The sequence below is a fragment of the Podarcis melisellensis genome (genome assembly GCF_964234715.1).
Source record: "Podarcis melisellensis genome assembly, chromosome: 10".
In the NCBI taxonomy this organism is placed as follows: Eukaryota; Metazoa; Chordata; class Lepidosauria; order Squamata; family Lacertidae; genus Podarcis; species Podarcis melisellensis.
In genome coordinates, this window is record NC_138542.1 from 33,179,406 (window position 1) to 33,207,133 (window position 27,728).

The window sequence follows — 27,728 nt, forward strand, 5'->3', positions numbered from 1 at the left end:
CCAAAGCATTGCTTCCTCCAACTGTGGACGTAGAGTACAACCATCATGGCTAGTAACCATTGATAGCCCTGTGAATTGCTTGACCTTTGCCAATAGACAACTTACCTTTGTGCAGGAATGAGTGCCTCCCCTTTGTGTGAGGAGCACTGTTCCCTGTTGTTTTGGGCCAAGAGTGTTACAGGAAAGGAGAACAAGGGTAAGTAAGTAAGAGCTATCCCTCTTCTGGGCCCCCAGCCAACAAGATTTATGTTGTCCTTTCAACCAGCCTTCCAGGCTAGTGGTGCTTCTAGGTTGGTGACAACCAGGTCAGTCCAGCTAGGTACTTGGTGGGGTTCTTGTCCATCACCAGCCTAGAGGGGTGGAGGGGTCACCATCATCTTTGAGGAATAAATCACCATCACCAGGAAACCTAACCACTTGGGATTTAGATTTAAGGGATTGTATCTGAAGTTTGGTCAGAGAGGTGGAGTAGAAATAATGTTCATGTACCACCCTCCCTGCTGCCCAGCCAAGCACCCTTTCTATCCAAGCTGGCACAGATAGGGTGGTGTTATGGGGGACCTGCTGGGCTGCCATAGTAGTACAGCTTGGGATTTTATGGCCACCATGACAAAACCATGAAGCTGTCTTAACACATCACTAACCCGGGACATTGAACTGGGCTTTGCAACAGGGCAGATGGAGAGTGGATGGAATTGGGGGAGGTTTGAATAACTCAGTTGTCATAGTCAGACTACTTCCAGGTAAGATTTGGACTGCCGAGGACAGTTCTCTCCTGCAGTGCTGGGAGCCTCTTAAGATGGTCTGCCCCTAGATGGAAAAGTCACTCCTAAGTGCTCTCTCAGGTGTGGTAAAGACTGTGATGCCCCTTCGTTTTGTGGGGAGTTAAAAGACAACAAAACAACCCAGTAGAGAGATACAGCTTAAGTGAGGCAAGTACCACAATGAATTCAACCAGACAAAAGTGAGAGGACATAATGCCTACTATGTGGTGGTGATGAGAGAAAATAAATCCTATTTTGCTGCCTCCATTGCATTCCCAAGGAACCGCCCAGCCAAACTGTCCCAAGTGATGAAGTCTTTCTTGAGAACTAGCCCAGAGGAGAGGGGAATGGCATCTTTGGAAGCCTGCTGTTCTAAGTTTGTAAAGCACGTTGAGAATGAAGTCACTTGTATTTGCTTGGAATGGGATTCTCTTCTTGATACGATCCCTGTGGAGTTGTTCAGAGCAGCAGCAAGTCAGACTTTGTGGGATCAGTTTCAATTGTTGTTGCTTGAGGATGTGGAAAATACATTTCAACCGCATGTAGTCTTGGCTTTCGCCCATCATAGTCAATAATGTGTAACTTGGTGGGTTTGTGTTCAGTGTGGGTTCAGTAGGTAATTAATGCTGGGTTACATCAGGGAGTGTATATACTGCCTTTAAGTTGCACTGTCATCCCATGATTTTCCTCTTGACAGCGGCATCATGCCAACAATTTCCTCTCCAGTTCTGTCATTCTTCTGGCATATCTGAGAAGTTCTGCCAGCGTCTACTATGCCTGTAGCTATTCTCAAATCCCACTGGTACAGAAGAGCTGCTGCCAAATGCTACAGCCCTTCATCCAGTAGATTTTATGTATATGATTGCACCCTACATTATATAGTAATATAATATTACTATGTAGAGTAAAAGGAGAAAAGAAAATCTCTGTGTGATGGCTATCTGTCAGATATGCTAACATATTCACCAGCCAGTGCCTTTATTAAGGATATACGATGGTATACTGAAGTACAGAAATTATTGCAGACATATTTTTAACTCCGATATCACTTAAAACATCTTTTTTCAAAAAGTAAATTTTACCTTAATGGAAATTTATGACAGTATTATGTATTTTATTATATAACTGGATGCAATTTAAAATCTGTTACATTGCACTTCATCTTAAAGTGGCAATAAAAGATGGACTGCAGTCCAGTATAATCAATGAAGTTTAAGCACATAACCATGTTCTGAATTGCAGCTATAGTAAAAAGCCAGCCATACCGATACACGATCATGTCTTCTCTTTTACTGCTTTGTATTTTAATATACTGACTACTTAGCTCTTTCATTCCTTCCTAATAATCCAAAGTCACTGACCTCTCAGTAAATTTAATAGCATTGTTTCTTTTCTGTGAATCCCACTTGGCTCATCGTTATCCTTTGCATTTGGCAGGGAGGGCAGGGCGTGTGTGAATAATATGGCCGCGTATTCATCTTTTAGTCACAAAGAGCCAATCATCTGAGGTGGTTATTTCTCCTGTTGAGAACATTTCCCAACAGTAGAATTAATCAGTTTCCTCTTAGCTAGCTATTCTAATGATCAAAAATTCATTGTACTAAATTAAATTTCTATGTCTCGGGTCAGAGCTACATTTTACATTGGCAAGTATTTGTCCCCAACACTGTGCTTGCCAGGGTAGTATGACGTAGATCAGGGATGTCCAACGGGTCAATCGCAATCTATTGGTAGATCCCCAGGAACTTTTGGTAGATTGCAGTTGATCACTGGGTCCCTTTCCTTAGTGTATGTAAAATACGGTCTGCCCTCCATTGTTGCACAATCTGCAGAATGGAAGACAGGGTTTACTCAGTGAAGCTGTTTGTTTCCCCAGCGATCTGTTGGTGTGTGGCTGTTCCCTTTTCTCCCTTGAGCTTAGGCTTGAATTCTCAAAAATTGGGGCTTCCCTCCTCCCTAAAAAAAGCTAAACTTTGACTCGAACCCCCCAAAAGGGGGTAGATAACTGCCAGTTGTTAATTCTGTGAGTAGATCACAGTCTCTTGGTAGCTGGCCACCCCTGACGTAGACAGACTGGATCATTTGTAGGGGAGCATCAGTAAGTGGGATTTTTAATTTTACAGTCTTGGAGCTGGGCTGGGTTGTTGCTGCTGTTGTATTAAAGCAAAATACAGTATGACCTTCCTCCTGCTAATTATCTCTTGCAAATGGCACTTCCCCATCAGCATTACAAGTTAAACTTGAGGCTGGGGACCTGGTGTTTGTCGCAAAACATATGGTTCCATTTCTAGATTTCCTATGCAATTGTAGGGCATCCCTACTGTGCTGCATATTTTTAGCCACCAGAACTTAAGAAATCCTATGTTTCCCGGCCTACAGCAAGGAATGGGAAGAAAGCTCCTTGGTTCACTTTTTGAATGATTTATTTATGAATTTTGTAAAGTACTTTGAGGGGTTTTTTTCTCCCTACAATCAAGCGGTATATAAATTTTATGACATGAACAAACAAAGGTACTGCTCTTTGGCCCCAAGTCCTTCAAAGATGTAGTACAGGGGTTGGCAAGCTTTTTTGGGGGTGAGCCAGTTCACACACCACACAAACCTCCTGGTGGGCCGGAGTGTATGTGTGTGTGTATGCGCATAAGGAACAAGGGGCTTATCTCTCCCCCCCTTTTCCCCAGCCCCTCCCATCCCCCTGCCTACTTAGGGTGCTGCTGAGCAGCAGAGGCTGGTGGCGGCGACGAAGGAACAAGCAGCCCGGAAGTGCTGCTTTTGGGCTGTTGGTTCCTCCTCTGTCGACGCTGACGCCAGCCTCTGCCACTCACAAGGGCAGGCACAGGAGCCGTGCTTGGCAGAGCGGTAGCAGCAAACAGCTTGCTCCGACGAGGGGACTGATGGAAATGCACTCGGCAAGCTCAGCCCAGTCCCCTTCCTCCTCTCAGCCACGTGCAGCTGCCACTCGTCCATTGGCCAGGGCCTCAAACATTAGCAGGCAATTGGCCAGCGATTTGCTGCACCAGGAGGAGGGAAGAGGTGAAGGGGGGGGGAATGGCACCCGCGCTGCAGGAAAAAACCTATGGAATCCCCATGCCGGTCCTTGGAACCGGCCATGGGCCTTAGGTTGCCAACCTCTGCTTTAGTCTATAGTAGGGCTAGAGAAACTGTGGCTCTTCCTGTGGTTACTGGCTACAAGTCCCATCTCGCTCAACTTTTGCTCATGCTGGCTGGGTCTGATGGTAGTTGAAGTCCAACATACATGCACACATAATTTTATTTGTATTCCACCTTTCCACAGTTCAGACCGTGCTCAGGGTGGCATTCAACATGAAAAAAAGACCTAACTACAACATAACACAATTAGTCATAAACAATAAATAAAACATAAAAGCTGAACAAAACTGAATGATTTTCACATAAATCACAGCAAGAACCCCTTTCCCAATAAAAACTCCCAACACCTCTACCCAAGAGTCTATCCAGCAACCTCAGCTTTTGTAGCTGGAATCATTGAGAGCCCTGCTCTCCCAAGCAAGGTAGAAAAGACTTGCAAAGCAGGGAGCAGGTCTTCCAGGTCTCACAACCAAGATAACATTGCTGAGAATCTTGTTCCCACCTATTGACATATACAATCTCCTTAAATCCAAAATGGTGACCCTCATCTGTAGGTTCACATACAACTGTACTTGCAATACTATTTAAGATTGTGTGTATGGCCCCTCACTTTGGTTGATACATTTTGGAGAAGAACTACTGTGGCTGAATATGTTCTTTTTTACCTTTTACTTACGAGGATAGAGTGTACATCATCTTGCAGAAATCACGTCAAATATTAAAAAGGGTATTCAGTATAAAGCAGCTCCTGTTGCAAATGACTGCATAAGGCTTTGGGTCCATTATTCATGTATGAATTTTATACTATTCATAAACTAGAGCTTGATTTCACCAGTATGTTACATCTGTGTAAAATGGGTATAAACTGTAGCATTTTACACTTGATTTACAGAAATACGAATAATTATACAAGGCTGTAAGCAATTGAGGATAAAATTTTATCGTCAGCAGCCTTTAAGAAGATACTAAAAATGGCAGTAGTAGAAATGTATATTGTCACTAAAACCAAAGCATATGCTTGCTCTAGATTATCTTCTCCCTAAATTAATTTCAGTTATACTCTTCTTACTATTGGAAATCATTCCTCTGTTTTGTAACTTTATTTTTTACTAGAAACTATCTTGTAACGATAGTATGTAAAAAAAAAAGGGGGGCATCACTGTCTTTTTTGAAAGATGAATGACATTCTTATTGTTTTGTTGCCAATAGCAAATTTATTTGAAAGGCAAAGTAACATTCGAATCAACATCTTTGCTCTACTACTGAAATTGTTTGATTCCTTTGATGTAATCCCTGATTGCTGTAAAGTGAGAAGAACCAGTTCAGTATTTTTGTTCTTAGATCGCCCTCCTTTGTCTTGCAGCTACTTGTGGCAGATCCCATTAACAATTGCAGTAGGAAATACGAGCCACATCTCATCAGAGGCAATTATATGGGTGTCTAACAAATCAGGTAAAAATAAACTTTCCTCCCGGTGGAATCTCATAAAGCATTCATGTGGTTTTTTTTTTCCTGAACTGTTTCTTCACAATTGATCTTAGGACATTGATTAGCTGTGCTAAACTTTATTCCTGCTACTGAAAAATGAATGGTAAGAAATACATTTTTGTTTTAAAGGAGGAAATGAAAGAAGAGTGTTGTTAATTTTAACAAAAGTCAAAGAATAAATTGAAGAGGCTTTAGACTACAGAGATACTCTGAGGAAGGTGAAATCTTATACTGGGCCCCATGCATGGAACTCCTACATGCAACTCATTTCACTTCATCCAGACGCTGAATAAAATATAGTTGGTGCTTATATAGGGTTTGTGTTTCGTTTTGAAAATGAGGCACAGTGAAGACTGTGGTATCTTTATTTATTTACACATATATGCAACCTAAGCCTATGATAGAGGGACTCACAGCATTAATATCCCAAAAGGGGTTTTACTTCTCTAGTAGCTACATTATTGGAGTCAAACAGTAATCAGACATTGCTCTCTCCAATTTGCTGCTTTACTTCCAGGTCACATTACTGCAACTCAACTCTAAACTCTGGCTTTGACTTCTAACCAACCACAAGCTAGGAGAGGGATGCCACCCATTTGCCATCTCACACAGAACCCCTTTCTTCTGTTTCCTTAATGGCCCATCACCCAGTCTATCACTTCAACACAGGAAGATAGCCTGACGTGTATTTTAACACTTGCTGGATCTACGGGTTTGAAGTATATCTCACATACAGCCTACATTCCTCCCCACAAACTCATAATCCTATATTAAACCCCATGTACAGAGTTCTCACATGAAACTTACTTCACTTAATTCAGAGACTGAATAAAATATAGTTGGGGCAATAAATATACAAAACAAACCTAGCTCATGACCAGTGTAATGTAGTCTAAAATTCATAAAAATCCATATCATTATTAGTCCAGGAAGGCTACAGAGAATTGCTGATTCTTCCTTGTCCACTGATATCCCAAAGAGCTACTACTGGCCTTAACATAGTTACTGGATGTTGGGCTTTATGACATTCACATTCTTACAACCATCTTTTGCCACCACCAGGCATTTTAGGCTCTGATATAGCTGTAATAACAAATCATATGCTGCTTCTCATTGCTGTTTTTCTCATTTTTGCTACTAAATTTATATCGCAGAGTTTGGATTTGATATCCCGCCTTTCACTCCCCTTCAGGAGTCTCAAAGCGGCTAACATTCTCCTTTCCCTTCCTCCCCCACAACAAACACTCTGTGAGGTGAGTGGGGCTGAGAGACTTCAAAGAAGTGTGACTGGCCCAAGGTCACCCAGCAGCTGCATGTGGAGGAGCTGGGAATCGAACCCGGTTCCCCAGATTACGAGACTACCACTCTTAACCACTACACCACACTGGCTCTGTTGCAGCTGAAGTGGCACAGTCTGTTCGAATGACAAGATACGAATAATAATAATAAATAAATAAATAAATTCCTTCCCATGGGTGAAAAAAAGGAAAAACTGAACTCATTTCATAGAATAGAAAAGTTATTTTAAAAATTTTTCCTCAGTGAAGTTAGGCGAAAGGAAGCAATCACCTCGTCTGAGTGTCTTTTTGCTCTTTAACAGACCATTAAGTAGTAATAATAGCTCATTGTGTCCTCTCATGTATAAGTGAGATCTAAGAATACAAACTTTCTAACTGAACGAATAAGGTATGGCTTTGGCTGCAGAAGGTTGGGTCAGGTTATTTGGCCATTATTATATCATAAGCCAGCCTTGATGCTCTCAGTTAATCTGTTGCTTTGTCTTTCTTCCTTGCCCTCATTTGCTTAATCCATACATATTTCACATTCTCAGAATTCAAGTTCACTGATGGTATCAAGAAAAAAAACAAGCCAACAATAACTAGGATCACAGCAGTCACTGATCAACTATTATATATATTTCTAAGAAAGTTTATAAGAAGTTATCAAGCTGTGAATAAAACTAATTCATTTGGAAGCAGTATTTATTCATGAGCAATTCCTTTAACTTCATTTATATGCTAATCAAGATGCAGATAGCCTGAGTGGGTTAGAAAGGACCATGGGATCTTAAGTATGAGCAAAGTTAAAATCAATAGCAACTGTGATTTTAAATGCTAGTCAGTGTATACAACAAATAGAACAAATGGCTGGCTGATCTAGCCTAGTAATAAGTGAGAAGTCCCGCAAGCCTTTACTGAGTGGTAAAAAGTGCCCAATTGGTAAAAGAACAGAAGGGACAAAAATGAATTTTTCTTCTGTGCTGGGAGGGGTATTTAGATGTCCATAGTTATAACTTTATGATAAGATTGCTAGGTTCTAATATATGGGTATATTAGGTATATGGGAAAAGAATGGTCTGTAGGGATTACTCTCCCTGACAGTTGTGTTGTATGGATAACCAAGCATGTTTAATAAATTCCCTTTATACAGCTTCTATTGAGATTTACTTACCTTTGGGTAAGGAGTGGTTGTCAGAGTGGTAGTCCTGCTAGCGGATTTGTAAATGCTAACATATTGATTGTGACAGACTTCCTGGATGTGGGATCCTTCTGAAACTTCACAAATATCAAAGGAGATTAGAGGAAACTGAAATTCTCACCTCCCCTTTCTTCAATATAACATCTGCAGTACCACATTTAGTAGTAGTTTAACATTTACAGATTTAGAAAGGTTCCCTTATTATTTTGAAGAGTGAATTCTTTTTTTTTTTTTTTAGAGTGGCTGGATTGAAAAATCTGTGGTACGCTTTTACATGGTGGTCTTCAGCAATTTCAGGCCTCAAGCAGCCTCCTTGAATCAGCACTAGCAGCCCATTTATATTACCACCACCAGAATATATAAAACACCAGGGCATCACTTCCTATAGGTAGAGACTCCCAGAAGGACTTCCTGCTGGCGCAAGGTTCCACATCCTACAAGCTTTGTACTGTAAAAGCACATAGCATTATCAACTTGAAAGGCCTTTTATAACATCAGGGGATCATGCTCAAACTCTACCTCCTTTGAGCATCCTATTGCCACAGTTTTTCATTCCCCCCACTCTACTCCCTGCCCCCAGCTTTATTTAATTAAGTAATGAGTGAAAAGGCGTAAGGAAACATTCCCTTTGTGGGATTTGATAGACGAGTGATTGAAACCGAATCTTGTGAAAGAGCATCTTCTCTTCCATAAGATTTTTATCACTCAGAATCTCCCCTGAATGCAATAAATAGCTAATAAATAACCTTGGAAGTCAAACGGAATCCGTTCTGGAAGTCTGTTCGATTTCCAAAACGTTCAGGAACTAAGGAGCCACTTCTGGTTGGCTGCAGGAAGCTCTTGCAGCAGCCAATCAGAAGCCGTGCCAGATGTTCGGGCTCCAAAGAATGTTTGAAAACTGAAACAATCACTTCTGGTTTTCAATCATTCAGGAGCCAGAACGTTCAACTCCCAAGACGTTTGAAAACTAAGGTACAAATGTATGTGTTTACTACTTGAAAGGCTAGATTCATTTTAAACAGAGAGTATTGTACGACGCTGCATCAGTGTGTAGTGAACTTAAAATGCATAAATTATATTTACACTTACCTTACAGGTTATAGTAGTTTTAACACTAATCCTAAATGTATGTTTACTAGGAATTAAGCCCCCCTAAACATAGTGGGAGCTACTCCTGAGTAAATGTGCACACACTTACACTGTACATGTATCAACTGACCAAAGAGTAAATTATTATAGGTTGGAGTGGAAGGTTGTGGGTGCCTATGCTGAGAGTCAGGGGGTCCTCCTGAACCATATGGATGATATCATGAAGTGCTGCATGAAAGGGTTAGTAAAATATTTCTCACGCAGTAACTTAATTACACAAGTGTAGGGTTCTCAGTGTTACATTTCATGAAGCCTACAACAACTGTTTTGTATGAATTACATACAATGTAACATCTTACATTTGTAAGGGAGATGAGTAGGGTTGGGTTGTGGAAATTAAAAAAACAGCTTTGTAACTAAGAGTTTATACAAAATCCTAATGTTTAAACAGTTGTCCCTGTACAATGAAGAGTGGTAGGTCAACTGCTTATCAAATGTAACAGCAAGCATTTGTCCTTCCAATATCCAAAATACTAGTCATTTTGTTCTATACACTTCTGGAAGGTGTTTGCCTGCTAGAAAATGACTAAGCTATATGCCCATGTATTCTAGAATTCATGTTTTTTGCAAGCACAAATGGACCTGAATTCATGTCCTGATAAACGAAGTTTCAGACAATACTCTAAAACCACCCTCCATATTCTGAACAAACAAAAATAACAAAGAAAAGTTAGTCACCAATATAAGATATTTATATCTTGCAACAATTCTATGCATAGGATAAATATTATTTTTGGATAAAATGCGCTTCTACCTTCTTTTGTTGCCAACGTGACTTTTCAGTAAATATTTCTGATAATTAGAGAAATTGCACATGATTTCAATGAAGTAAGCACACCAGAGAGGCATTGGTAAAGAAAGCGCGATCTATAGAAATGTTGAGAAAGGCTCAGACATAAAATTCTAGTAAATTATATAGAACTTTGTGAAGAACATTCATCAGACAACCTTTACAATAACCTCCTACTTATTTGAACTAGAATAACATGAAAAGATTCCTACTCTCCTTTGTAGGAAAAGGTCAAAATAATCATGCCCTTATCTAAAAAATAATAATGGATTGTGGTTGTACTGAAAACTTACTGAAAACCATGATAACAGAAACACTTTTCTTTTTCTTTTCTTTAAAGATACTGCTGTAGCTTTCCTTTATTAAAGAAATGTGTAGTGATGAAATAGGTGTTTTGAAGCTGTCATCTTTGACTGGCAGGTTTTCATACTACTTTATAACATGTATGAAAATAGTCTAGAATCTAGGTAGCTAGACTCTAGATAGTTTGTGGCCAATGTTCAGTTGATCTAATCTACAAAGGTTATATGCATACAACTTTCATTATGCCATATTCATTTCTCGATAATGGACTGGAAGGGAGGTGGGCAGACTTCAGGCTTGTAGAATCTCCTTTTTTAAAAAAAAAAAAATTAGAAACAAAGATTTTACCGGAGCCTAGTATATAAGACAAGCACCTAGAATGAAAGAATTCTGGAGCCATGGATTTTTCCTGAGTTCCAGAACTGAGAAAAATTCACTGTCTTTCCAAAATCTACTTCTGGATACTGTCCCACTCCTATTTTCTCTATTTCAGTAGGCTAATTTTTGGGGGTGAGGGGTGAGGTGTCATTTGTTGCAATATTTCGAATTGGATCTTGCAGAATGTCAAGCATTTTTAAAAAAAGAATCCCACCCCCCCCAAAAAAAATCAAAACAACACATGTTTTCCCATCTCACAGACATTTTGTACTTTTAAACTAAGCTCCAAGACACTGTCTTTCTTCCCCAGTTAGCTGTTTGCCTATTTTTATTTGATTTACTGAATTTAAATTTTACTGAAGTGCCTATTTGTGTAGGTGAGCACCCCCACACAATAGTGTGTGTGTGTGTGTGTTTACTTACATCATTTTTGGTGGGGGGGCTTTGATGGGAAAGAGAATCATTAAGATTAAAAAAAGAAGTGTTTTCCAATCCTGAAGCAGTTACCACTCATTAAAAGCTTGATGGGCTAAATAGGATAATTAATTATGCTAAAAAAGAAGAGGGAGTGACTTTATAGAAAGGCATGCTGGGACATGTGTTTATTTTCGTATCCTGTGAATCTGGCAACTTGTTGATATAGATGATGCTGGAAATAATGATTGCAGATTGATTTGACCTGAAATACTTTATTGTGTAAGAATACTGAATGTTGTAGACAGTTTGGTATGGGGAGATAATCGGGATAGGTCATTTGGTAGAGTATGAGACTCTTAATCTCAGAATTGTGGGTTTGACATTGGGCAAAAGGTTCCAGCATTGCAGGGGGGGGGGGACGGACTAGATGACTCTCATGGTTCCTTCCAACTCTACAATTCTACGTTCTTATGACTGAGTGCAGAACGATGAAGATGTACTCTTTACATAAAGGGTGGTGACCAAACCATTTTATTTAGAACAAACTGGAGCACACATTAGGCCCACTTCAACAGCTTCAAGTCCTAGGTGCGCATAATCTTAACCTGCCTTAATTTTGTCAATTTACAGCCTGCCTTAGTTGATATGTTACCATCCATTTAAGTTAAAACTAAGTAGAACTCTGGGGAAAGAAGAGGAAGTCTGGGCTTCTGGAGTGGCTGAGAAAGGGTTCTAGGTCTGCTGAGTGCTGTTTTAGGACTCTGTTGAACTGCAGGAATAGGTCTGGGTGAAAATAAAAGTTAATTTGTTTGCACGTTCCTTGTCTGGACTATAACATTGACTCCTGGTCTTTTCCATCAAACCTGGCCTGGAACTGCTCCAGGCTCTGGCTGGATTCTGTTAACATTATGGCGACTTTTTAGATTTTTAAAAACCTTTTGTAGGTTTCTTAAAAGTTCCAAAAGCAAATCAGTTAATGTGTGTAAAATGTTCACTGCATTTTGAAAACACTTAACAATAGAAAACACATACATAGAAAGCTGGGGGCACTGACAAAGCGAATTAATAAATGAATCTGCACTTTTATATATCTCTATATACTATATTTTTACTACTAGTCCAGCATCAAACTGTTTTCAATGGCCTTTTCTAAAGGTTCTAAAGGGTGCATGAAACAGGAGGGGGGGCACAAAGAAATGAAAAAGGAGGAAACTTGCGCAGTAAATGATGGGGGGTAAGGGGCAAAGTGTTGGTTTTAAGCTACAGCATAAGTTTGAGTAAAACATGAGTTGAAAGAACACTGAAAGGTAAATTGTGAAGCTGCAGTAGAAATTTGAATAAAGCAGGGATAAAATCATGGCGTTGACCATCTTTAATAGGCCACGTGTAGTATGATTGTTTTTCACTCTCTCACTAAGGCAAAGGGCATGCCCCAAAGAGACTTTGGGAATAGCTCAATGAATATTTGGATGAAGCAGTGTGCAAAAACAGCTGTGGGAAAAAATGCAAATTTCATTTTATAAATAATTAGGAGTGGGGACTGAAAAGAAAACTTTCAGTATCATAACTCCATTACATAAATCTATGGTATAGCCAGACTTGTAATACTGTGTACGGTTCTGATTGCTTGAGCTGAAAAAGCATATTGTAGAACTGGGAAAGGTTGAGAAATACACAACCAGAATGATCAAAGGGCTCGAATAACTTCCCCATGAGGTAAAGATGGGACTTTTAGTTTAGAAAAAAAGGGGGACATCATAGAGGTATATAGGAATCTGCATGCTGTGGGAAAAGCAAATATAGATTTGTTTTTCTTCATCTCATAGTATTGGAGCCCATGGCTATCCAGTGAATGTTGGAAGATTCAGGACAGACAAAAGAAAGTTTTCATTCATATAAGCGCATAGTTTAAGGTGTAGTGATTGTCACCAACTTGGATAGCTTTAAGGGAGGATTAGACAAATTCATGGAGGATAGGCTTTCAGTGGCTGCCAGCCATGATGGCTATGTTCTGTCTCCATGGTTAGATGCAGTATGCTTCTGAATACCAGTTTCTGGAAACTACAGGAATGAGGAGTGCTGTTGTGTTGAGGTCCTGCTCACAGGCTTCCCATAAACATTTGGTTGGCCACTGTGAAAACAGGATTTTGCACTAAATGGGCCTTTGGCCTGATGGTTCTTCTATCACTTTATACAGGCACAGGCAAACTCAGCCCTCCAGATGTTTTGAGACTACAATTCCCATCATCCCTGACCACTGGTCCTGTTAGCTAGGGATGATGGGAGTTGTAGTCCCAAAACATCTGGAGGGCCGAGTTTGCCTATGCCTGACTTTATACTTGGGCTGCATATAGTGTGGGTGAGGTTAATTTGTGCAACAAATCAACTCAGAGTGGAACTGCATCTTGTTTGCAATCCATATGTCATAAAGGCTCCCTCTCCCTTGCATTCCAGCCTCACTTTGGCCCACGAATCGGATATTTAGAATTAAGCAAGCATTGTCCAGCCGATTTAGTGACTATGGTTCAATTCCTTTATTCACTTCGGATGCAATTAAGTCCTCATGATATAATTTTCCTCCATCAGTTTCATGTGGTGAACATTCTTCATGAATGAGCTCTGTCGTGGCAACAGTTGGTCTTTGCCGCCTCAGTGGTAGACACTGAGAACTAACAAGCTTCCTGATGTGATAAATACTAGCTGTCACCATTTGAGGGTGCATTTATAAAATAATATTCACCACATGAAACTGATGAGGTAGAGCTTTATCTTGTAACATATTTATCACATCAGAGATGAATGTAGGAATTTTGTCCTAAGCCGAATTAAAGCCAGCTACCTGGTTTGGAATTTATAAAATCTTGTTGGTAGAGACAACTAGCATTTGGGCTTCAGTTTTTATTAGCAGTATCCATGATAACCAGACTTTTCTAGGGAAAATCTATACTAAATGCATTTTTATAGTCAGCCAAAACCATATCTATCTGGATAGGACACTAGTGCAAAAATATTAATAATTATCCTCTTGAAAGAGTGGAATTTTTCATTTACAGTGTTTTATGAGAGAAATTAAAGTAGCCTGTTCAAATTAAAACATTTTAATGTGCTGAAAGAAGCTGGTAAATTATATTCTAGGTACAATATAAAATGTTAAAACTTTTTGAACCCGTAATTTTAAGTTCCTCCCTCCCTGTGTTCTCTTTGCAGAGCATCACAGGATTGCTTCCCTTAATGAGGGAAACTGGCTGCTGGGGAACATCAATCAAACTGGCTATTTTAGGGTTAACTATGACATTAGAAATTGGAGATTATTAATTGACCAACTGATGAGGAACCATAAGGTAAGCCCATTTCATCATATTGCCTGAATATTTTTGTGATTTCTGAAATCCCTGCTGTTTTTGTGTTATCCTGACGTGTTCAATTTTTCTCCTTTACCCTCACAGGTAATCTCTGTCAGTAATCGTGCGGGTTTGATCGATGATGCATTCAATTTAGCCAGGTACGTTTTTCTGTAGATAATCTATTGAAACACCTCCCTATAATACTCCTATATTTGCCTGGTTAGCCTAGGCGTGCTTTAAGGTTGAACCTATCTTTTAAAACATGTTTCAAATCTCACCCAGCTTTCTTCAATTTTCTGTCTTTCCATGAGACGAAGCACAAACACCATCAGCTGCACTTTCCTCATTCCTGATCGATAAAAGCCTCAGGGTATTTCTGTGTATAGATGCTTGATTAATTTCCCTTTTAAAGTCAGTTTAATACATTGGAGATTAATAATGTGTTCCCATTTCACTAATGAACGACTTTTTGTTCCCAAATGATATTTGTGCAATATATAATTTCTGATGATAAAAATCTTCGAGCTTCAGATTTCCCCTCCCTGCTCTGACATACATATTTCTTGCTCTGCTTTATGATACTTGGTTATCCAGTGCAGAAACAATCCTCAAGAATAATGAGAAGAAAGCAAGGAATGTATAAAAGGGTAGCAAATAGATGGAAGTCATTCATAGAATACGTAAAAACAGTCGTAAATAGCTGGAACAGAGTTCGATTATATGCTGATGTAATATATACAATATTAAGTATGGAAAGTAATTATTTAAATAAACATTTCATATTCATAATCTTATTTACTATTTATATATAAATTTTATCACGTGCTCATAAGCTTGATTCAGTTTTGTATATATTCTAATATTGTTATATTACTAAAATTGTGGGGGTGTGTGTATGAATGATAATATGTATATTTATTGTCTACATCCAAAATGGGTTGCATAAATTAATGGTTCATTCAAAATTTGGCAAAAAAAGAGAGTAGTGCCACATTTAGCTTGCTACTGCAGAGATCGTTATTTTTCTTGACACAGGCCTGATTTCTCAGTATGAAGAAATTCTGAGCTAGGTCCTAAATGTTTTTATAAAGCAGGATGAATTGTCTCATGACCAAATTGGTAGCCAATACAACTATAGCAATATTGCTGCCTCCCCACTCCTGTCAGGTACTAGGTTGTGCATTCTCCACTGTTCTCAGCTTCTGAGCGGTCTCCAAGGAAGTCTCAGAAGTCCCAAGGACCACCTCAATCATGGATGCAATTCCAGCACTGGTTGTGGTGTTTCAAGAGCTCCAATACAAATGAAGTAGTCAAGCATTCCTTAGTTGGAGACTTTGTCAGGCAGCCACAAGGAGGAGGAAAGGGGAATTCTTACTGTAGCACTTGTAAAAATTCAGCAGAGTGAGTTTTGTATACATCGGGAGGAATGAGAGTGCCATATATGACTCTGTGGACTACAGGTACTATATTCTCAGTGCTATTGCATGCCACAATACAGAGTTCTTTATTGTCTGCTGACAAGTACTTTTGAATGGGAGTTATGTGTGTGATATAGTTAAGGTAATGTAGACCTTTCAATAAATGCTAATTAAATGTGAATGATGGTCAGTACTTTATATGATAGAGTTTTGATGATCACACACATGCCGTGTATTCCTTACGTGTGTGTGTGTGTGTGTGTGTGTGTGAAAAAGGAAGTGAATTGTATGTATTTTTATCATTTTCCCAGTAGCAATACTGTTTTCGGTAGCATCTTCAGGTTCCCTAAAGTTTCCTGTGGTGCTAGAGATCTCTCACTGGTTACAGTTATGTTCACATATCCTAGAACACTCTGTTTTGGAACCATCACCCCCATCTTTTCTGGATTAAGGGCTCACCCACACTTACCTTTTGCCCCACAATTTCCTGTTCCGTGTCAACCCACTCTTTAATGGTGAATTGGAACAAACGACAATTTGGGTTTCCTGTGGAATGGTTTCCAGTGGTAAAGAGCATGTTTTTGCAAGGAATGTGCCAGGGAGAAAAGATAACACTTGGACACAGAACTTTAAAGCACAGACCTATGCCTAGAAATGCAGCGGTAAAGGAAGTCTGGATGAGCACTAAAGCATATATTTTTCACCCTTATCTGGCTAAGTACAACCCCAAAACACTGGTTTTAAAGCATGTGTCTTCTGTCTTCATAAGTTATAATTTTAGCCCTCTTCTGACACTAAAGTTAGGGTGAACACATGAGGAGGAGAATATGGGAAAGATACACTAGCTCTGCCTACCATCACTATTCTGGTTGCTTCCAACCTACAGACAATGACTGCAGTAGTGTGTGCTATGAAACAACAGGGCTACCCATGTGTTATTGGGGCTCTAATGCATGTAGAAGTATTTATTTCACTCCTAGTTGTAATGTCTGAAGGGGGCTATAGTGTTGCTGTGTTCTGTTTCACTTGTCAAAGCAATGAATATATTTTATTATAACATCAGTTAATGTTAATTTGCTTACTTTTCTATTTTGCACTGTAATAAAAGTTGTGAAGTGTAGGAACAAGTTGACCAACAACAGGAAATGCCAGCCCCAAATTAAGAATTCTTAAACTGTTTCCTGAAAAGGCTCGAGGTTTTTCCAAACCTTAATAGAGTTTTGTGATTAATAAGCCACGGGGCTCTTTCTTTAAGTGCCCTTTCTTTGAAATTGATGTAAGGATGGCATTCTTAAGAGACTTGCACCTTACGGGTCACAATGAGGCACATGAAAAAGGTTGTAAGTGATTTATTTATGGCTTTGTAAGTCAAAAACTGACTTTGTACTGTCAGTTTTGACTTATACACATGATACTTGTACGATTTCCTCATGGACAAATAGCAGCTTCTGGGTGGGGAGAAGGGGATTTAAATGGGGGGAAACAGTATAGGGGGAAGTGTTAACTTTCTCTCAGGAACATAGCTCCTATCCAATCTCTGCCAGAAACTGCTTTTAACTGAAAACACACATGCACACCTGCCCCTTAGGAGATCCAATCACAGATCTCCAAAAGCCTCAACTAGATTGACCTTCATTTCGACTGTTTGGAAATCATAAAGGCCTTGGAAAGATGTGTGGGAAAGTGTGGGAATTTGAGGAACTGGGAATGCTTGTTAGATTATATTACTCACAATGTGACAATATTGATTGAAAGGGATGAGAAAGCTGGCTTACTTGCTTCATAAGGTATTCTCTTACCTAACAATGCATGCAAAGCATCTGTTATTGTACTTCGGTGCAGAAGGTTACACCTAAGTGATCTTTATTTATATTCATTTCACTGAATGAATTTTGAACTAAACATTTTAATAATGTCTATTGTAAGGAGCAAAAGCTTGTAAGTCATAAGCCTATTGATATATCCTTCTTTATTTTCACAGCAATACTTTGTAGTAAGTGGCTGTTATTATTTTATTTTGGACTTCACTGGTGGGTAACTTCAGCTTAATTATAAGCACTTGTCTAGTCCACTGATAATTTCGGACTTGAAAACTGACCTCTAAGATACAGAGTGCAACACATTCTTCCTCTGGTTCACATAGGCTCATTGATTACAGTAGCTAAATGTTATGCCTTCATTTATATGAAAGAAACATACAACCCCTTAAATGCTCTCCGTGTTTTGGAAATGATAGTTCCCTGAATTGTCTGTTGGGAGCATCTGTGTAGCAAAATTAAAGTGTGAATTTGTAGTCATCTTTATCACACTAATCCTTCCCCAGAGAGCCAAATTTAATTCATTACAACATCCAAAGTCTTCAAGCATATTCAAGGTAATTGGATCCATATTATCCTCTAATGATGTTGTTTAAACCCCTGTTCAAACTAATGACCAGAAAAGTCAGGGTTTTCAGACCAATTTAAGCATCAGAAATTAGAGCTATAGACTGCGAGAACATTCAAGGTTTCCACCAAAGCCAGTGAAACACATCCAAAACCTTCCCAAATATCAGCTCTCACATGCAGAGTTGTTGATAATGTTCTCTTAATGCATTCACAAGGAATAATACGGTTTCTGTGTAAATGAACATTTTGTTTATCTTGTATTTAACCTTCATTATTGCCTCTACATTAAGTTTGAAAATCAAGACCACAGCCCTCAATGGTGAACAATTTAATTGAGTGGGATTACTGCGAACTAATTACTTTGAGGAGAGCAGCTTTTTCTTTCAATAGCTTTCTGAATTCTGTTATGCACTAGTATGATCCATAGCAATCTAATGTGTGATTCACAACTTAGTTAGGCATTGACTTTAATACTTTTCACATGTTCCAACACAGTCTATGGGTTTTAAAAAATCTCCAATTATTTCCTATGAATTGCCAAAGGCAGTAATAAATCGATTGATTTTAGATACTGTTAATAGTTATGTTGGCCTGATACTTTATTTAATTGTGTGGTTATAGTCTTTTCATATTATTCATTGTGTGATCCATCCAGGAATCAGTTTCCACGAAGGGTGATATAAACATGTTTAAAATAAATGTACCAAGGCTGAACCTTGTCAGTAAAATATGGTTCCATCATTACTAAACACTGATGAATTATGTCAGTGTCATCTTTTCTTCTAATGTTGTGGGGAGCCATCCTAACACCTGGTCATGGAGCACCGGGGCTGGATGGAGCAGTGGAGCTGCTACTTCATCCAAAGGCATATCTCTTGTAGCAACCAGATCAGAAAGTGGCCGGAGAGTATTTTTCTTAAATTTAGCTGTATCAGCTCCAGACTGACACAGCAGAGGGGCCTGAATTGGGCTTCTATCTGGCTGCACAATCTGTTTAGGATTTAGTGGATCCTTGGCTGACCTGCTGCCACCCCCATTCTGCCCAACCAGATAGAAAGTCCCTATCTCTAATCCCAGGTTTAACGTTCAGGCAAGCCCTGACTGTGCTCTCAGATTGTAAGCATCCAACTTAAATTCCACCCTCTATCTCCTGATTGGCTGATTGACTTGCCAGTTCCCACTGGAGGCAGACCCAGGGCCTGTCCATCACAGGCACCAGCAGGGACACTGCCCATGACATCTCATCTTCTCACTGTTGCCTTCCAAGGCCTATACTGTTTGTCCATGGCTCCCGCAGCTGTGATGAGCAGCAAAAGAAGCACCAGGAAAATATGGGGCTTAACATTTGCCAATAACTCATAATTCTGTGTCATTCTCTACACTCATGCCGTTATCATCTACTATACAGTAATACAAAAGAGCTGTGCATAACCATTGAATCATTAGTGAAATGTAGCACCTTTCCTTTCATGTTGTATCCAATGCAGTGTATGAATTTAACACGCATTGCACTAAAAATAGCCTTATCCTTTGCTTTATCTTCAAGAGGAAAAATCTCTGAACAATAAATTCCACTGAATTTTGTGTTCGTGTCATTTTCTTGTGTTCCATGACAATGCACAGACACAACGGTGCAGGCACGAAACAATCTTTGATTTACATAAGAAAAAGTAGGAGTTGTCACTTTGTAAGTGGAGGTGGGGATATATCTGAACAGCCATAAGCTACTCACGTTCTGTACATCCCATATGAAGCAGATGATGCAGAGTGCCTTTTAGAACAGTAGCAACTAAATCACCTCATTCCCATTGTCTCAACACTGCCAGCCAGTTTGTGACCAGCTTGGGTTTTCTAATTTTGATTTAAGCACATCTCAGGATGGCTCTGGTGGATGGTGGGCTCATGAATTTATGGCTCACTTGTATGTGGGACTCTCAGCACTTTACTGCAACACTGTTGTTTTTGTGACAGAGTCTGTTGGACGGGTTTTGGATTTATGGTGGAAATAATTCAGAATGGAGTAATAATTTTCCCTTGGCAATTACACTACCATTTGGTACTTTGTCCCTACGGGGAAAATGAATGTACTGAGCTCTATCTGTGAGTTCAGTCGCTCAATGTAAGTGAAGAAACCAAGGTCAGAATGCAGCTGCACAACTCACAAATCGTCCCTTCAGAATTAGATATGTGGTCTTTAGTTAACTCATTGAAAGCTCCTATAATGATTTCAGCAATTTAAATATTTATTTTTGTGTCAATCAGTTAGGAATCTTGGGATTCATATGATGTTATGGTTCTCTTTTTCTTTTTTGGTGAATTAATTGAAAGTATTCTGTAGTATTTTCATTTAATTGTTTTCCCCCCCTGAAACTGTCACGATGCTTCTCCACTGACTGATGGGATTATGCCTTCTAAATCTCCCCATGTTTCATAGGAATTGCTAGCAAACTAATAATAGCTAATAAATATGAAACACATTGCTTTCATAATTATTCCAAGCTACTATTATATCAACTATCACGGCAACATTAAAAGGTTGAATGTGGCCTATGTCTTCTCCGTTGAATTAATAAATGTTGTTGGGAGAATGTTGGAGCAAGATGGGACTATAATGAAAAATGCCATTTTGGGAGTTAGCTTCTTCCTGTTTAATCATAATGACCTTATAAATATTTTCTGTAACAAATGTTTGTGACTGTTCAGTTCCTATCATCAGGCTTTTTTTTTTTTTAATCCTTTTGACCTTGCAGACATGAGTTCATTTAAATTATATGTTATGATGCATAGATCCATTTCTAAAGAACACTCTGTACTTGAAAACTTAAAAAAAGAATATTGACCTCATTGTATAATATAATGAAATGATTATAGTTTTTTATTTGTATCTGCACAAGGAAAACCTTACCTCAGTTTCTAGTGTCACCATGACCTTTTTCCAATTAATGATTCACAATAACTTCTTTGATTATACAGAGCTGGCTATTTGCCTCAGAACATTCCACTAGAGATTATCAGATACCTATCCAAGGAAAAGGAATTTCTGCCTTGGCATGCTGCCAGCCGAGCCCTTTATCCACTAGATAAATTGTTGGACCGCACAGAAAACTACAACATCTTCAATGTAAATATATTTGTCTTTCTTTCTTGTGACCACTGAACTATTGTTGTCCAGCCCAGTAAAATCCTGTAACTTGCTTAGGGCTTTTCTGCATAGCCAAGGTGGATCCCAAATGCACTTTAGACCCTGTCCCACAAGTTCCTTTTTATGTGTGTGTATATAGTTGGGCAGGGGGAGGATGGACTATTTGCCTTTAAAACAAAAGAAAACCAGCAGATATGCATTCCCAGTACTGAAGAGAAGGGCACACTGTCTTCCAGGGAATTGAAAAAGAAAAATAAATAAGGGGGTTGTATCATGATTCATCTAATAAGTTAGGAACATATGAAACGCTGAGTCACCTCAGTATATACTGACTGGCATCTGCTTTTCAGTGTTAGAGACAAGGATTTCCCCCAGTCCTATTTGCAATATAGAATAAAATATAGAAATTGAGGTAGCTCAGTTGATGAGAGCATGGTGGTGACATCACCAAGGTCGCAAGTTTGATTCCCATGTTGGACAGCTGTATATTCCTGCATTGTAGGGAGTTGGACTAGAAGATGATCCTTAGGGTCCCTTTCAACATGATTCTATGAAAAAAGACACATTCTGCATGAATTAAACGCTCAACAACATATGGTCTGGTTTAAATGTAGCCCAGGACCAGTTAGAAACCTAAACCAACTAGCAACAAGTACGAGATGAAAATGTGTGTGTCCTATAAAAGTTTATTTCATTTTTTTTGAACTTGGCTCATGCATTTTGAGCTTTCCCCACCCTTTCCCGAAGGTCCTTTGCCACCTACATTGACACAAGTATGGGGTGGCAAGGAATTATTGCAGCTCCATGCTAGCGTGATGCCTCCATTCTTTCATCCTTCTGATGACTGCCAATGGACACTGACCTCTATGCAGTGTACCCTTCCTTCCCTGTCATGCAATGCTGAAATCAGAGTTGAAAGCCTGTTGTTCCCTGTGCTGAAGAATCATTATAAATGTATCTTTTGCTGATGCCCTATTTAGTCTGACTGGGGAAAAATGCAATTTGAGTAAATAATAGCAAAAACATTGCTGGCTTATTCTGCATCTTCCCAAGGTATCATGTGAGAGCTGACAACGGACTTCGTAAATTAATTTTTGTCACAAGAATAACTTACTTGCCAAAAGACGGTATATTGTCATATACCATCCTTATGCAACTGAGTGAGCTGCTGTGTAAATAAAAATTATTCACTCATATTGTGCTACTATAATGTAAACTACATTCTTAAAACTGAATTGAATTTATATTTCACTTAAACATGGGTATTTGGCAGTAAGAAAATTACAATATGACTATGATGGCAGAGGCATACTTTACAGCTTGTCATAAAAAGTAAAGGTCCCTATTGTGTAAGGGTCAAAAGCAGAAAACCTGTTACGCTTGCCTTTGTAAAAGTGCCAACAACTAAAATGACATTGAAATACAGGCATCGTTAAATTGTCCAATCTTGATATGCAGCTCACATTATTCAATATTATCACATCAATTGGCTGTGCCTACGTAATGGTTTTGCCATATCTGTGCATATAAAGACAGCCAAGCCTATCAATTTCAGCTCTGTGTGTGGCCTCAATGTGTCACTTGTAAATGTTTAATGACGGACATTACTCAAACATGCATTTTTTTAAGTCAAGAGTTGCCTAGCAAGGTAAATACTAGCCTGTCTAAGCTAGTATTTTCATACTTGTGTCAAACATACATCATTACATGTCTAAGAAAACCAGGAATGATCCAGCTGACTTCAAGCACTTCTAAACCCCATTCTTTCAGGAGGATTTTTAAGTTGAGCTGGGAAGAATTTTTGGATCCAGGTTTTCCTGTCCATTCATTGTGGTTGGCGTAGAAAGAAACTTGTGAACATAAAATGTGCCTGCTGGATCAGCCCAATGGCCCAGTCAGTCCAGCATCCTGTTCTCACAGTGGCCCAGCAGGTGACCAAGAGTAGTCCATAAACTGGACATGAGCACAACAGTACTCTACCTTAAAATTTGGGGGAAAGCGTTTTATGATGTGGCCAGGGGGTCCAAGAGTAAAAACACTTTTGAGGGTGCAATCATTCTCTCTCTGCTTTGAAAGTGGATATGGCACTAATTATTCTCTCTGAGGGTGCATCAATTTGGAACTACAGTGGAACCTTGGTTCTCGAACGCCTTGGTACTCAAACATTTCTGCTCCTGAAAGCCGAAAACCTGGAAGTAAGTGTTCTGGTTTTCAAACGTTTTTCGGAAGATGAATGTCCGATGTGGCTGTCGGCTATTGTTTCCTGGGCGCATGTGCCAATCAGACGCGCTTTCGTTTTCGAATGTTTCGGAAGTTGAATGGACTTTCTGAATGGAATACGTTCGAGAACCAAGGTACCACTGTACTCAGCCTCTGAAAGCTAGGATTCCACTGATGGTCACTGGAATGGTTCCCACTTTAAAATCAGACCTTCTACACACACACACACACACACACACACACACACACACAGCCTGCCCTCAAACACAAAGCCTCACTGTGCAGGTTGGTAGGTGTGCATGTTCAATATGACAAGAGACATTATCTCATACTTTGAGCCCCACTGATGACACACATGGCCGAGAAGATAGGCTACTACTTATCTTTAAAATGTCACATGTAATAAAACTATTTTAAAAGCTGTCTTTGAACTGAATGGAGCATGTTATCTTTTAACTATGAAAATATCTGATGCAGGGTTCTTTTCCCCCTTTTGTGTTTCAGGAATATATATTAAGACAAGTTGCTTCAATGTATCTTAAGCTTGGATGGCCAACAAATAATTTGGACAAATCATTTGTTCAAGCTTCCTACCAACACGAGTACTGTAACACTTTTCTTTTCCATTTTTAACAGTTGTAGAGCATTTGTAGTGAACCAAACTCCATAGGCTTAATGAACCTGATGCTTATTTCTGGGCACGCTCCACTGATTATCGTAAGAGGGGGCTGAGTATATTTCCACCTCTCTTGTTGAATCAGTGGGACATAAAATTGCAAAGGATTGTGCCTTTTGTTTTCATTTGGGGGCTTTACTATTATGAAAGTGTCTACTTTTACTAGGCTCTGAAAACTAAACGGCTCCTTAGTTATGATTTAAGTTCTAGCTGCATTTGGGAGAAGGACCAAGACCAAGGGGCATGCATGCTTGTAACTGGCTGGCTTTGTAGAAATGTCATTGCTTATTAACTGATTTACCATTGTAGGATACTGTGGTCTGTGCATCACCAGTGGTCCACGAGCTTTGTTTAGGTGGTCTGCAGTGAATCTGTGGATTAGTGGTTCAAGACAGGAGGGAGCACAACCACCTTTTTAATTATTCATATAGATGTTTAATTATATTTAATTTCTTATATTGCATTTGATTGTATTACAATCTGAATTTTATGGGATTCAGTTGTAGTACAATAATATATAACATATAAGAAATAAAAGAATAAAAATCTTTTTATATATTATATAACAAAATAAAATTGTAAAAATACAATACAACATCTAGCACAGTGCATTACCATTGCTACAACAAGCAAGACCTTCAGCAATTTTCAGGTGGTCCATTGGGGGAGAACCACTGGTTTAGATCTTGTAAGCAATGGTGCATTTTCATTTGAGCACTTGAACATATTCATTAATATGACCCTAACACAATTTTTGTTTCTGCTTTGGGTTTTACCCAGGGAGTTGCGCCGTGAAGTTATTATGCTGGCTTGCAGCTTTGGTAACAAGCACTGCCACCAGCAGGCTGCAACCCTAATATCAGACTGGATTTCCAGCAACAGAAACAGGTAAAAAGGATTGCAGCATGCATCTCCCCTTTTCCTCTTAGTTGGAATTACTGGAATCACTTCCCCCTCCCTTTTTAAAAATACATTTTACCTAGAGATTGACATGATTTTTAAAAATTAAAATGAATTCAGTAGTTGAAAAGCAAATTCCAAGGAAGAGAGGCAAACACTATTATTGTTGTTATTAAAATTTATATCTCACCCTTCTGAAAGTGCCCAGGGCAGCAAACAACAAGCAAGAAAACAATAAAAACATATTAAAAACAGTTCCAATACAGATGCAGATGCAAAGTGAGAAAGGTCTTACTTATAACACTTGTTGGAAGAGAAAGGTATTCAGTAGACACCAGAAAGACAACAAATTTAATCTTAGTACCATTTCACTGAGCCACTAGACATCGTTGAAACTTACCATTAAGTCAAAACTAGCAAAACTATTTAAATACATGCATTTGTTTAAATGTGTATTGTGAATCAAAATGGAGTTTCTGAAATTCATCTCCAGTACTGTACTGTGAAGCAATTGCTTTCGGGAAATTAAGATGTTTGCTACAGCCCTTTCATGTGTGAAGAAGTGCATTACTCACACTCCTTACTTATGACAGCCTAGTGGCTCAGCCTAAAAAATTAAAAGAATTACCATAAGGTCTGCCTGTGCTCGAGAATCAGCCTTGTTAACCTCTTTAACCTTCGCAATGCATCAGCTTTGAAAGCAAAACGTGTTTCAAAATACATTATCCTTTTCAGAGTTTCTTCTGGAGAGAGATTCACTTAATCTGTATTCTTTCTTACGAAGCACAAGAAAGAAATGGTGACAGGAGGAGGAACACCAATCATGTACAAGTTCTCCAATTATATCATGTTTTATTTACTCAATTTGGCTACTCCTAGATCTAACATTGGAGGCTCAAGTAGCATTCGGCTAGGAGTCCATATTTCCAGCTCCATCTGCTTTCACCAGCTATGGCCCCTCTGGGACACAGATCACAAGGACTCTGTACTCCCTCACTCTGGTAACCTTCAGATTGGACTACTTCAGTGCATTCTGTGACTATTCAAACACATTAACTCAGGGGTCGGCAAGGTTTATCTTGCCTGGGCCAGATCAGTCCCGCGGATATCCTTCTGTGGGCTGAATTGCGCGCGGTCCCTCCCCCCCACAATTTCTGGCATTTGTGCATGCACAGACGCAATTTCCAGTGCCACAGAAGTGAGTCCATGCATTGTGCCACTTTAGCGCAGCGCGTGAGCGGGCACCTCGGTTCGGGGGCAGCTTGTGGGCCAGTCGAATGACCTCCATAGGCGACTTCCGGCCCATGGGCCTTAGGTTGATGACCCCTGCATTAACTGATCCAAAATACAGTAGCCAGATTATTGCCCAGGGTTCATTTAGAACTCATATAACCCATGCTTTGAAGCAGTTGTGCTGGTTTTCATCTTATAGAAATAAGGCCCAATTCAATGTGCTTACACTGGTGTTTAAAGCCCCGAACAACTGAGGCCATGTGTCTCCTGCCTTCATAGTGTATGGGTAATATTGCAAATCAGAACAACTTTCCGCCTATGTTTTTATTCTTGTTTGTTTCCTTAAACTCATTATCAGCATATTTAACTAGTCACAAAATGAAACTGGCCTCAATGGAACTTTCTCAGCCTTCTGGACATTCTTGGATAAATTTTTAATGTGTCATAGAATCTACATCTCCCTGCACATATAATTCTTTGTTCTGTGCTATGTATAGCCTTAAGGATGTACTTTAAACAAATGGTGGCTACATTATCTATGCAGGTGTAAATGAAGTGATACAGTATATTATTTTAGAATAGCACAGAGAGAGGATAGCAACCAATGTTGCCGAAATTAGTTAATTAACAGGCTATTGCAGCAACGGAGTAGAGTCTTGCAGTGAAATCAATAAAGTTGTTTTAAGTAGAAAGAAGAGTGTGCTGAGTACAACTTAATCAAGACTTTAGTGTTGTGAAAGAAGACCCAGGGCATATATCCAATAGGATTAAGGATTAACATGATAACAAGTAAATACAGGCTTTATTGTCTGGCAATGTCATTAAGAAGACAGTTTATTCCCTATGTCTTTTAGATTGTCAAGTAAAGCAAAGGGTTGCTTGCTAAATGCTATGGTCTGGATATATCTATTAATTTAAGAACCTCATGAGTGACTTCTAAGCAATTTAACCACAGAACACAAGGACTAGTAGGGCTATTTAGTCCAAACACCACATTGAAACCTAACTATCCATTCCAAATATTGCATGTACAGACCAGTGATTATAGTTTTATTTTATTGTTTCTAATATTCAGACAGGGAGTAGCAGTTGTGTAGAGACTATTACCAGATTTGCTAGTGTGCATAACCACGTATCGTACACAAGTCCTAATTTTGGAATTAACAGTACTACTCGAGGAATCTTTACTAGAAATAATTGACTGCATGCTTACAGAATTGAATTATCTTGCATAACATTGCTTACTTTGTGGAATTTCAATCAATATTTGTGTGCTTGCTCCAGAGAGCCAGCAATAACCACGCCTGTTGCAAGTGCAATGTTTATTTATAAACCAAGGTTTAAAGGTGATAGCAATACAGGTCAATACAGTCAATAGCAATACAGCCAATTGGAAGTGACTTAGAAGCAAGGAAACAGCTTTGTGGGGTGAAGCACCTGTAAAGAAACACATAATAGAAAGGATTCATGCATTACACAGGTAAGCCAACCCATATGGTGCCTGGACCATGTGCTCAGTTACTGTAGCAG

At 39.2% G+C, this 27,728-nt stretch overlaps 1 protein-coding gene across 1 annotated transcript in view; it reads left to right on the forward strand.

The window, feature by feature from the left end:
• Positions 1-27,728, forward strand: part of TRHDE (thyrotropin releasing hormone degrading enzyme) — a 194,930-nt gene that overhangs the window by 154,702 nt on the left and 12,500 nt on the right. Inside the window, exons 10-15 of the mRNA XM_081928012.1 lie at positions 5,239-5,327; positions 14,086-14,219; positions 14,325-14,380; positions 21,001-21,148; positions 23,894-23,991; positions 24,846-24,953. Coding sequence (XP_081784138.1) covers positions 5,239-5,327; positions 14,086-14,219; positions 14,325-14,380; positions 21,001-21,148; positions 23,894-23,991; positions 24,846-24,953 — 633 coding nt within the window. The remainder of the gene's footprint in view (positions 1-5,238; positions 5,328-14,085; positions 14,220-14,324; positions 14,381-21,000; positions 21,149-23,893; positions 23,992-24,845; positions 24,954-27,728) is intronic.